The 11758-nt window shown below is 40.8% G+C and overlaps 1 protein-coding gene across 1 annotated transcript; it reads right to left on the bottom strand.

The window, feature by feature from the left end:
• Positions 1-518: 518 nt before the first annotated feature.
• fgfr4 (fibroblast growth factor receptor 4) lies at positions 519-11455 on the bottom strand. Its single transcript, XM_026195682.1, has 20 exons — positions 10775-11455; positions 9633-9814; positions 7766-7947; positions 7540-7678; positions 7085-7345; positions 6894-6983; positions 6647-6813; positions 6435-6558; positions 5547-5737; positions 5309-5447; positions 5025-5218; positions 4775-4920; positions 4567-4688; positions 4369-4479; positions 4095-4285; positions 3314-3436; positions 2934-3004; positions 2554-2691; positions 2365-2470; positions 519-2277 (listed from the first exon to the last, which is right to left on the bottom strand). The coding sequence occupies exons 2-20, from the start codon at positions 9721-9723 to the stop codon at positions 2101-2103; spliced, it is 2763 nt and encodes a 920-aa protein (XP_026051467.1). The 5' UTR covers positions 9724-9814; positions 10775-11455; the 3' UTR covers positions 519-2100.
• Positions 11456-11758: the final 303 nt, after the last annotated feature.

Genomic DNA, 11758 nt, shown 5'->3' with positions numbered 1-11758 from the left:
AGCCAACAAAGATGAGGGTTGTCCCCAGAAATCACGGACATCTGGTCACCCTGTATTATGAGAGATTTAAGCAGGAAGCCAGAGCTTAATGCAGCCCATGGCATTTGGTAGACTGGTTTGGGCCTTTGCCCTTTGGCTAAAGATGCAAAGATGAGAGACGCCCACTCCATGGTGGACTCCAAACTCTTATCTAACCAAGACCAGCTGGCTGAGATTGTCTCCACGGAGAGACAGACTCATGTGGACTATAGTGATAGTTGTCCTGCTTGTCTCCTAATGGATTGTTACACATGAGAGATAAGTCAGTGATGCAGTAGATAAGCGTCTAGACGTTTAGAGGGAGACGCTGAGGTGTGATCATTAAGTCAATCTGCCCGACTGAAGATCCAAAAACAAACAGTTTACAATAGCACAAAAAAAGTGTTGATCTGATGTCCATAGAACAAATAATTACCTTGTTAAAATGCTGATCTGAAACATGTTTTGCAATTTGATCACATTCAGACAGCCAATATGGGCCAGTTTTTAAATTATACTTTATTTAATATAAAACGAACAATAAACAAATAAATTAAATATTTCTAAATTAACTCTCTTGATGGGGAATTTATAATAACATTGCTTGATTGTTACAATGAGGACTAGACAAATGGAATGTCATGTGGTTTATAATTTCATACACAAAGAATGTGCTCTTACAATTCTGGAGGCGTCGAGGACTGTGTTTGTTTCTTATTTAGAGGTCACACATCACTGTAGCTGCCTGAAAGAAGATTGAGCTCTAGTGATAAATCGAATTGAACAGTTCTGCTCACATTGGGGAAATCAACTCGCTTACTCATTCGTAGTATGTGCACCAATTGTCCCAGAATGTGCCTGAAGGGAACTGTAGGAGCGTCCTTGGCTAAGAATGCAAAGTACAAGGTAAATTAACTTGAAAAAAGCCATTGGCTTCTTATCAGCTTGTGGGATGAGGCTTTGCATTCCCTAAAGGACATTGCTGAGTTTGTTTAGAAAGGCTAGCATTAGCATTTGTATATTAAAAGATAGTGCAGTATAAAGATGGGCAGCTGGAGCCATTAGCATAATAAGGAGCTTTCTCATTTGCACACAGGCCTTAGACAGCCCCCCAATCACCCTAGCCAGCAGTCACACACATTACAGCTGCATGAGACCATTGTCCACTTAGGACTATGCCTGGATCCCGAAAACAAACTGGGGTGGTTAAAAGGTTACAGCCAAACAATGGAGGATTCACCAATTGAAATCAATCAATATCAAGGCATTTCACATTCAGTCAAGTTCTTTTTCTTCTGTACAGTACTGACAATGGAAGCGATGCTGCTCAGTTTGAATGGTTGGGGAGAAGACCACGACAAACCAAACGCTGAGGCATGAAATGAACAGAACAACAGGAAGTTGAGTGCTCAGAGGTTTAGCCTTGACAATGTACAATGGTACGAGCAGCGGACAATGGCTATTGTGGATGTGTCGATGAAATGAAGAATCATTCAGGGATAGCTTCAGAACCGATTTACATAATTTCTTCACCAAAGTAACACCTTCACTTTATATCATTTAAAATAATTTATAAAATGTAATTGTCTTCTGTAATGATATGTACATAAAATATTTTAAGGTATTCACAGGACATCAAAAATCAGGCACTTTGCTGCCACTACAGCAATTTTGAACATGCAAGATCCTGAGAATTAAGACAGTTCTTTAAATAAAAAAAGTAGAATAATTTTTATAGAGAGATATTTATATTTATCGATGCTATCTGCTTTTTATATCAAAATAAATGTTCTCTTTTTTTAAAAAACAAAACAAGCTGGTTTAAAAACACTCCTGTATGCTGCTCCAATGTAGTTTTCTACATACAGCAGCACCCATTCCATAACAACTTTAAACCAAAAAAACTCATGACCAGACTCAGTCCTGTTTCTCTGTGAAAATTACCAATCACCAAGTTTCATAGTGCCAAGCATTGTTATAATGTTCTTAGGCAGAGCAACAAAGGTGAAAATCCTTGTACCGCTTTTCATACAAGTGTTTCCAAGCAAGATCTTGTGTCCATAAGCTTGTGCCCAAAAAGGACTATCGCATTGTCGTCTTCAGATCCATCCGAGAGCGCACATCATGGTAGCCAATAAGGCATGGGTCAGTTGACATAGCATCATGGGTAAACACTGAATCATTGTCTGAAGAGCAAGAGCTGGAGGTGTCCTCACAAGATGGGGAATACTGTTCGAAAGGGGTGGACAGGTCCAGGTACTGAAAATGTAAAAATACAAATGGTTTAGAGGTTTGGACATAAAACAATACTCTACGACTCAAACTATTGCCGAAACAGGTGTTTACCTCGTCGGAAATGGACACCAGCACCCTGTCAAGCTCTTCTACTAGCTGTTTGAATGTTGGTCTTTGTGTTGGTACTGCATGCCAGCACTCTCTCATCTTCATATAGCTAATAAAAGCAATTTGAATGTAAGTACAAGACCTTGAAGTCCGACGTTAAACATGTTTTTGAGTGAACAGATTGATGCTTACAGTTCATGGGTGCAGTTGGAAGGTTTGTCCATTCGATGACCTTCCTTCAGCAACTTAAAAAGCTCCTCTACTGGTATCCCAGGGTATGGTGATCCTCCCAATGTGAAAATCTCCCACATCAAAACTCCAAAAGACCAACTGTGGAAACGAGAGACCAAAAATGTCAGTGCAACATGTAGGGTAATCAGCTTGAGCCACACTAATTCAATCTTCTTATTGACAATCGGGGTGTATATATATTTTTTGTCATTAAAAAAATCCATCATCTGGATTATATTATACTGGTGCATTCTGGTTAATCTGAACGGACCGACATTCCAGCCAGGGGATCCCTGCTCAGCTGATTCTTTGGCATAGCTGCACTGATTAGCCAGACTTACACGTCGCTCTGGTGTGTGTAGACTCTGTCAAACAAGGCTTCTGGTGCCATCCATTTCACTGGCAGACGTCCCTGAAATTGGAAACAACAGGGTTGTGAATGGGACAGTTAGCTGCCACACAGGCTGAGCCAGAGAACTCCACTTCCTTTTGATCCTCAAAAATATGACTGCCCAGTCCTTCGCTAATCCCCGCCCCCCTTTCCCTAATTATCTTCTATTAAGCTGTCTGCCAATCAGCATGGACACATTACACATCTGTCTTTAAAAGCATTAAGGCATTAAACGAGCACAAACATGGTCATACAACCCTGAAACATAAGGGATCTCTTCAAATGACCAAAAACATCTAGCTAAAGGTTTTGAATAGAATTGTTACTTACATTAGTGGTTTTTTTGTAGTAGTCGATCTGATGCACTCCTCTTGCCAAACCAAAATCTGCGATTTTCATCACATTGTCCTCTGTCACAAGAACATTCCTTGCCGCTAAATCTCGGTGAATACACTGTTGAGACAAAAAAAAAGAGATTTCTATTTAGTTGAATAGACTCAAACAATGTTTTGGCGACTCTTTTCCGCTTCTGGTAAGTAGATAAGCATGCTCACAGTGAGGCTAGAGTTTTGTTCCCGCAAACCAGATGAAACCTCAACAGAAATGACAAACTACTTTCTATATGAGGAATGCTGTCTGAATCAACATATAGCGAGCAACATTTGCAAAAGTTTAAACAACCCCAACTTTAAATAGACTTGGACTTCACAGAAAAACAACACAGATCTGGTTCCTGATGTAAATGCATGTCATTAAGTTTATTTTGGTTATAGTTAGTGGTATTTGAGGATTGAAAAAGAGGCCAAAAATGGCCCCTGGTTTGTGGCCCTTAATGGAGGGGTTTCAGACGACTGCATTCTTAGCAGGCCACAAAAAGCTAGTAATACGATCCAGTGCACAGGCGGGTCCGAGCGCCTGCTTGCTAACAGATTTATGGCAGTGCTAAAAAGGACAAAGCCCACAGAGACAGGATGGACACAGCGGTAAACACGACACACCGCCACTCCACTAAGGAATGCTTGGCATCACGTGTCAGACAAAGGGATGTGTTGATAAGATGTCGGGGGGCTGGTTTCAAAACAAAGCTAATTGAGCCCTGTGAGCAACTTACTCTTTTGGAGGCCAGGTACTCCATGCCTCTTGCGACTTGGTAAGCACAGGATACTAGGTCTTTAAAGGTGAGCTGTTCTTCAGGAACTTTGGTCACATCAAAGGTGTAGTCCATGCCAGGAGGTCGACGTGCTCTGAGATATTCCCGTAGGCTACCCTTAGATGCGTATTCAACCAGCACATACAGTGGACCTGAACCAGAAATATACATTGAAATGAAGTCAAATGGCCAAATGAATTAGTGCAACCATGAGATGCCACAGTGTTTAACTTACCATCCTGTGTGCATACACCAAGAAGATTTATGATGTTCTTGTGCTTGTCCATCACCTTCATTAGCTCCATCTCAGAGATGAGGTCTGCCAGGTCTTTGTCAGTTGCATCGTCTGAAAATGACCAAAACATCTGCAATTAGTCTGCAATTCAAAAAATGCTCAACACTTCAATAACAATGGCTGAAAGCACAAACGTACCTTTTAGCATTTTAACAGCTACAGTAGATACTTGATCTTGATTCTCTTTGTTTATCCTATAAGCCTCAGCTCTCACCACTTGACCAAAGCAGCCCTCTCCAAGTGGTTTACCTAAAGTCAAGCTGGCACAAAAGAATTCAAATAAATGTTTAATTTACCATCATATAAAAGGAAACATTTTACAGCTATGGTTGCTGGTAGTGCTCACTTCTCTCTTGGAAACTCCCAGTCAGGGTCATAAGGCAGTTCAAACTCCATAACTCCAGCCAGCATTGGGGAACAACTGGAGGAAAGACGAGCCACCCGCATCAATGACGCACTTGATTTTCCAGAAGAATTGGACTCCAATGAATACTGTGATAGGGTCCAAAACATACAGGATTAATATCCAGAATGTTCTTTTGAATACCATGTTCTTGGGGAATTTTCATGAGGTTTGTTCTGAAGTGTCATCTTACCTGTCTGCGTAGAGGAAATTTGGAGAGTTTCTGCACTGGGAGAGTATCAAAAGGCTCCCGACTGGGATGAACCTGCATACGGCAGAGGACCACTATAACAATGGCCATTACCAGAGCCAGGAAACCAGAGGCATAGATGATGATGTCAGTGTACTTGGCTTCCATAAGGTCCATCTCCTTGGCCACATCCTCCTCTGTGGAATTGACAAATTTTCATTATTTGTACCTCTGAGTCTCAATCAATTTTTAGGATTTGTGTCAGCAATGTGTCTATGAAAACCTACCTGATAAGACTGTAAGCCAAGCAGACTGATGAGAGAAACCAATAGAGTTTCCCGCCAAGCAGGTGTATTCTCCTGCATCCTCCATTGTGATATTGGTAAGATACAAGACTTCAACTTCAGACATGTTCAAGCTTCCTGTCTGAAAAATTGGAAGAAAAAATCAACTTTTTAATGCTTGTTTGCTCCACACAGATCTGCTTCACCTTTAGAAAAGTATAATGGATGACTTGCTTAATACCTTCACAATCTTCACGTAAGGAATGCCGTCAGGCCCATAACGGCTGCCATTCATCTCTATGTGCTTTAACCACTGGATGTGAGGCTGGGCATCACTATAGACTTTACACAGGAACTGGGCATCTCCACCCACTACAGCTGTAATATTTTTGGGTAAACCAGCTTGAAGGATGGGCCTGTGTGGAGAGCGTTCTGAAAGAAGAAATTGGAAGGTCAATTACATTAAGATATTCAACAGTTCATCCAACAAAATAATGTTGCCTATGGAAGTTGACATTCAAGAGCATTTGATGAAAGACAAGGCACAGCCATAGACAAGCGGCACTTGTGAGCTGATCAACGCTCACTAATTAGTTCCATTAAGGGATTTTTAGAGCCAAGCCCATGTGTTGGGTTGCTTTGAAGTCGATGGGCTCTTTATTCCCTGTTCTTTCCCCCTGTCTGCTAGGACACAGCAGTTGACCCCACGCCGGACTCTTAACAAACAGGTCTGTCACAGGTCAGGTAGAAAATTTGTCTGGACGCCTCAACCCACAGCGCTTCCAGACACGTACCATACAGACCGATGCCAGCCCCATCCGACATTCTCCCGCTGTGATGATATTTACTGCCCTTTTCCAGTGAGGATCTTAAATATCTCTATAGACATGTACAGCCTCGAGTGAATCCTGGTACCTGTGGTGTAGTGGTGTGCCCTGTGGCTCTCTCTGAGGTGGATTTGGGGTCTGTCTCGCTATGTTACGACACTGAGTTACTGGTACAGGACCTCACTGATTTGATGCTTATTGCCTCTGACATTTGCTAAGCAAATGTGATGTGATGTGAAAATGTGATGGCTCCTTGTGGAGCCAGGCGGCTGTCTAGAGCAGGCAAGCAGAAGCCCTCTTACCCAACACGTCCAAGAGGTAGGTGTGAGCGATGGACCCATATTTGTTCTCCACCACACAACTGTAGTTCCCACGGTCTGAGGGAACCACACTTTCCATGACCAGGCTCCAGTGCTGATGTCGTAGCTATGAACAAAAAATGGTAACATGAGAGCATGAAGTGATGCTTAGTATATTGCCAAGTCTCCAATAAACAAGAATAACAATCTCTCACCTTGATGCCTCCAATCCGGTGCTCTCCTCTGAATTCTCTGCCATTCTTCAGCCAGCGGATGGTGGGAAGAGGGCTCCCTGTGGCAGGGCAGCGAAATTTGACAGTGTTTCCAGCTGGGACTGCATAGAGCTTTTTCTCCATCCTTTGAGTGTGAGTCCAGTATGGTGCTAAAACGTAGAAACCAATCGTACAATTTAAGCTATCACTCTAAAACCAAAATGCAACTGGACATGCAATCAACACTTACCTCTGGAGATGTAAACCTGGTCATTTTCGGTCTCAGGACCAGCATCATCAAGACCATTGTCCTCATCATCATCTCCTGATCCTACAGCATCTGCAAAGAAGCAGTAAGTGTTCAGGTTTTTACATGAGCATTCAAAAGAAGGGTTGTTTGACTACAAATTTCCTTAAAGGCCACCTAGTAGCATAACCTACCTGCCACTGTGATAGTGAAGTTGCGTAAAGCCTCTTTGGTGCCACGTAGCATACACACATACACTCCTGAATCTTCAAACGTGACATCAGCAATCTCCATGACTGCTGCTCTTATCTGGATACGAGAATTGTGTTGCACCCGTATACCACCCTTGAACCACTGGACAGATCCAGGACGGTTTGTATCACAACGGAGTTTTAGTACATCTCCAAGCTCTAGAAGTAGATGCTCTGATGTTTCCTCAGTTGGCTCCTCAGAAACTAGGAAAAAACATAGCAACATTATCACACTACACTGAAGTTTACTTTGACCTTTCAACTCTAGTGGTCAGTTGTATCCTCCTAAATACTCATAAACCTGTTTTCATGGCAATATAATGCCAATGGCTAACCTGTCAGAGAATGACAGAAGATCTGCCCTGTTGATGAGAGTGTTATATGATGATATGACTAACCTGATAAGACTTCCACCCAGGCAGAGCGTGTAATTTGACCAACTGAGTTTTCCGCTTTGCATACATACTCCCCAGCATCTTCCATGGTGACATTCACTAGAGGAAGAATGTTGACTTTGGAGAGGTTCTCAAGAATAGGCTGCAGGGGGAACAAATATAACATTACTCCCTCTTTCCTGAAGAGAGAAAATATGCAGAATAGAGGATCATTAAATCACTTTCTCACCGTAAGCGCTGTAAGAAGTGGTGATCCATCAGGCCCCAGGCGATTGCTGTCCTTCTTGAACCACTGGAGACGTGTTGAGGCTGGCTGGTGGAGTTTACACACCAACTTCACATGTCCTCCAACCAACACAGAAGCATTCTCAGGAAATCCAGGGAAAAGAATTGGTCGAGAAACCCGGATATCTGGCAGAACAGAGAAAAGAAGGTTTTGAACAACTACGACTGTAATTAGTCTGTAGTATAAACCACATTTAAAAAGCACATCTAATTAACATAACTTCTCGCTAATTGCTAACTAGAGCCTTTCTCACAGAGATCACCACTGTTTTGGAGCAAATCAGGCAAACAAAGCCACAAACAAAAGAGAGAACAGGAACACAATTCTCAGCTGAGGATGACCTAACTTTGACTTCACAGCAGTGTTCCTTGTGGCCCGGAGGTGAATGTGATTTTGAGCGTTTGAGTGAAGAACGCCCCCTAACCAAAGCAATGTCACCTCCAGCACTGAAGCATAACATTCTTCCACCAATACACTAATGAACTTCACTGAATAAAACTAGGGCCTGGCCGGTATCTGACCCTGTAGAGGGTGTGAATGGTCAGCAGAAAGATAAAGGACAAGCTAAACTAAACACACAAACACATGCACACACTAACATAAAGCTGAATGGTTCAAACTTTAAACTTTACATAATAATATGCATCTTAAAAACATATTTTGTAGCGACATATATCATTACTTGAGATTTCAGGCCCATGCAGTACACATTTTTAGGTTTAATGGAATCATAAGTGGGTGATTTGTAATCCTGAAGTGTCGTACACTGCCAATTAACTACTGGAAAACTACATTTCCTTTCGGAATATTTGACATTTTATAAAGGTCCTTTTAAAAAATTGTACACAGTAAAATGTTTATTATAACCTCTAGAATCCACAAATGACTCTAGTGTTATGTCTCAATTGTAAACAAGGCATTATATCACCTAGCTGTAGATAAATCATATTATTACAATGAAATGTTCATATATGTTCAAGTTCATTTCTACCTCTTCTTGTTCTTTTAGCTCTGCATTTCTCACTTGTCTGGGTGGCTCTGTCCATTAGAGTCTTACAGTTGTCAATGGACTTTAATTTCTCCTGGCAGGAACTTAGTGGGGCATTGTTGGGCTGCACCACAGGGTTTTCAACCTTTATCACCTTCCTTGCTCTGTATGTAGCTCACAAGTGTTCAGAGAAAGATGCTTTTAACGAACACTTTGCCCCAGTCTTCACAAGGGTCTACATCTGTTCCCTTCGTTCTCTAGAACTCCGAGTGGTGCACTCAGGCTAAGCATATCAACAGCCCAACACAAAATGCCACATAAATCTTATGGCTAAGACTGTGGTTTAAAACAATCCTCTGATTTGTATGCGTGAGGCTTTATCACACAAAAAAAACTCTGGAATCCAACTCTGTGAAAGTCTTAATAGCTCTTGGAGATAATCAGATACTTTCATGGCAGGTACAAAACCTAGACATCCCAGTGTTTGTATAATTAAACAGGAGACCTGTCTTTCCCACCCCTCCTAGCATCCCACAATCCCCTGTTACTGGCACTGGGCCAGACAGATTTACACTTCCGAGCCTCGGGGCTTTGGCGGGATCAGGTAGCACTGTTTATGGCTCAAGGAAATTCTGGGATTGTTTTACTCTTTAAACGATTACATCCTCTCCAACTTCCCCTGGATTTACATTCTTCATGATCAGCTCAGCTCAATTTATCATATATTGAATAATTCATCATATATTGCAACCATTCATTACAGAGGGTCAGATTATAGATGCATTATGAATTTCAATAGAAAAGTGCATATTTAATCCATACCTTTTGGCCGGACTTCCCCGGATATTATGCTTCTTGAAATCACCAGTTCCGTTAAGCAGATGGTAATGAAAACCTTAAAGATGCTCAACATCTTGCTGAGGTAATGTTTGTAAGTGTGGGAGACAGCTGGTCAGCTTCAAATGCTGACTCCAGGCATTGGCAACCTCAGTGTAGTCACAGACCTGGGAGAAATGCAGTTTTGATTTACAATTCACAGATACTATTGTGAAAGATGAACCTTTAAAATGGCATAAATGCATAATGCATTGCACATCCCAACCCTGTCCACCAAACCACATTTGAAAATGAATGTCCTATTGTACACCTACATCATTGTTGGACATTGTCTACTTCCTTAATGGACATGAATAACCCTCCGATACGAATGCTCAGCAGTTAAGTACAGTTGTTTATGAATGGGACCTGTACAACGTGCTTTTAATGGGCCGTGAATTGGATCCGGAACATCTACGATTGCAACAGCTAGCTAATTGTCCAAATATACAGAAGAGATATTAATTGAAAATACTTTAGAACTTTAAACATTTGAGATATTTTAGCCACAATTCATGAAGGCTACAATTAAGAGATTACAACGTATTTACTTGCTCCAAACGTGTTTCTAAAATACTTATTTTGCTCAGCATGAGAGATAAACAAGACCAAACGTCAAGCTCTCCAGGTATGAGGAGACACGTGTTCTAAAAACATACGAAAAGTTCACACTGAAGTGAGAGTTTAGTTAAGCAAAATAAATCTATTTACAAGTGTGAAACCACTTCGTATAGCTAATGAAAGTCATTCTGAGCGCAAAAAAACAAACAAACCTAAAAACCTAAACCCAAGCAGAAACAAAGATATAGCTTACATAATTATGATTTGAAACTACATTTGAACTAGATTCATTAATACGAATTTGTATTTTACGAATAAAATTATATGATGGTGTATAAAATGCGCAGAAATAAAGCGCAAGGGAAGTAATTTATACTTCTACACTATAATCTGATCACTGCAAGTCCCTGAAACATGCTTAATTTTTAGTTTAATGTATCTGAAGCAACTGATTATTCAATAAATATAAATAATATTCATAGCTAACAACTAATCTGACCCCAGTTTTACCGCAAATAATAATTTACCTATTTTCGTGTGTACTTTGCCCCGTCCGTATAGGTTCGATAAGGTACCAGCAGTTCTTAGTGCCCTCGGATCTTGGTGGCCCTCGAGACACTCATGTATCCTTTTTTTCCCCCGCCGTTCCAGAGTTATTTATCCTTGGAAATCCAATAAGCAACTTTTGTTACACTGGTAAATCCATCAAAAATAAAACCAATAGGCTGATAGTACAAGGGAAGACTACTAATCTTCAGATTCAAAGTCCAGGGCTGCTTTCCTTTGATGGGCTTCTCCGTGTCTCGCGCTGTGCTCGTGAGCGCTCCCGAGTCCAAAAACCTCCTATATCCACAGAAAAATGAACGACACGGAGGATTTAGACCGTGTTTCCTTTTCTTCTCAAATTGTAAAATAATTGAAAATAAATAAATAAAATCCTGCCTTAGATTGTGTTATGGAAAGCATCCAAAAATATTGTAGCGTCCCTCTGTCTTTTTCACATGAATAATGTGATTTGCGCGTGATGACAGTGGAGTGGGGTTCAGCTCCGTCTCTCTCTCGCTTGGGTTCCTGTAGAATGATTCGCTCCACACAGTTTAGATGGGTTTAAAACTGAAGAGCCGCAGAGTCTCTATCTGGCAACTCACTGCTTACACTCTGGGGCAGAGCAAGAGTCTCACTGGCAGTGGGAGACAACAGCACTCTGAGGGGAAGGTTCACAACAATGGACTAAAACCAGAGGGAGAGAGGGGGAAGGGGGGTGTTAAATCCCCCACCCACAAAAACAAATCCCCAGAGGCAGACCCCAGCAATATATATATATATATATATATATATATATATATATATATATATATATATATATATATATATATATATATATATATATATATATATATATATATATTAGATAGTAGTTTTATAACTATTTTTAACACAGTTTTATACATTAAATAAATATAAATATATATATATATATATATATATATATATATATATATATATATATA

The sequence above is a fragment of the Carassius auratus genome, chromosome 21, assembly GCF_003368295.1.
Source record: "Carassius auratus strain Wakin chromosome 21, ASM336829v1, whole genome shotgun sequence".
Classification (NCBI taxonomy): Eukaryota; Metazoa; Chordata; class Actinopteri; order Cypriniformes; family Cyprinidae; genus Carassius; species Carassius auratus.
Note: the sequence above shows the minus strand (reverse complement) of the source record. Positions and strands in the feature narration are given on the sequence as shown.

What these genes read in the sequence shown, in the direction of transcription:
- fgfr4 (XM_026195682.1), bottom strand. Translation starts at nt 9,723, where the DNA reads ATGTTGAGCATCTTTAAGGTTTTCATTACCATCTGCTTAACGGAACTG. An exon ending in CTACCTCTTGGACGTGTTGG is followed by an intron (nt 5,738 to 6,434) that starts GTAAGAGGGCTT and finishes TTCTTCTTTCAG; the next exon opens with AACGCTCTCCACACAGGCCC. An exon ending in TGGTGTCCATTTCCGACGAG is followed by an intron (nt 2,278 to 2,364) that starts GTAAACACCTGT and finishes TTACATTTTCAG; the next exon opens with TACCTGGACCTGTCCACCCC.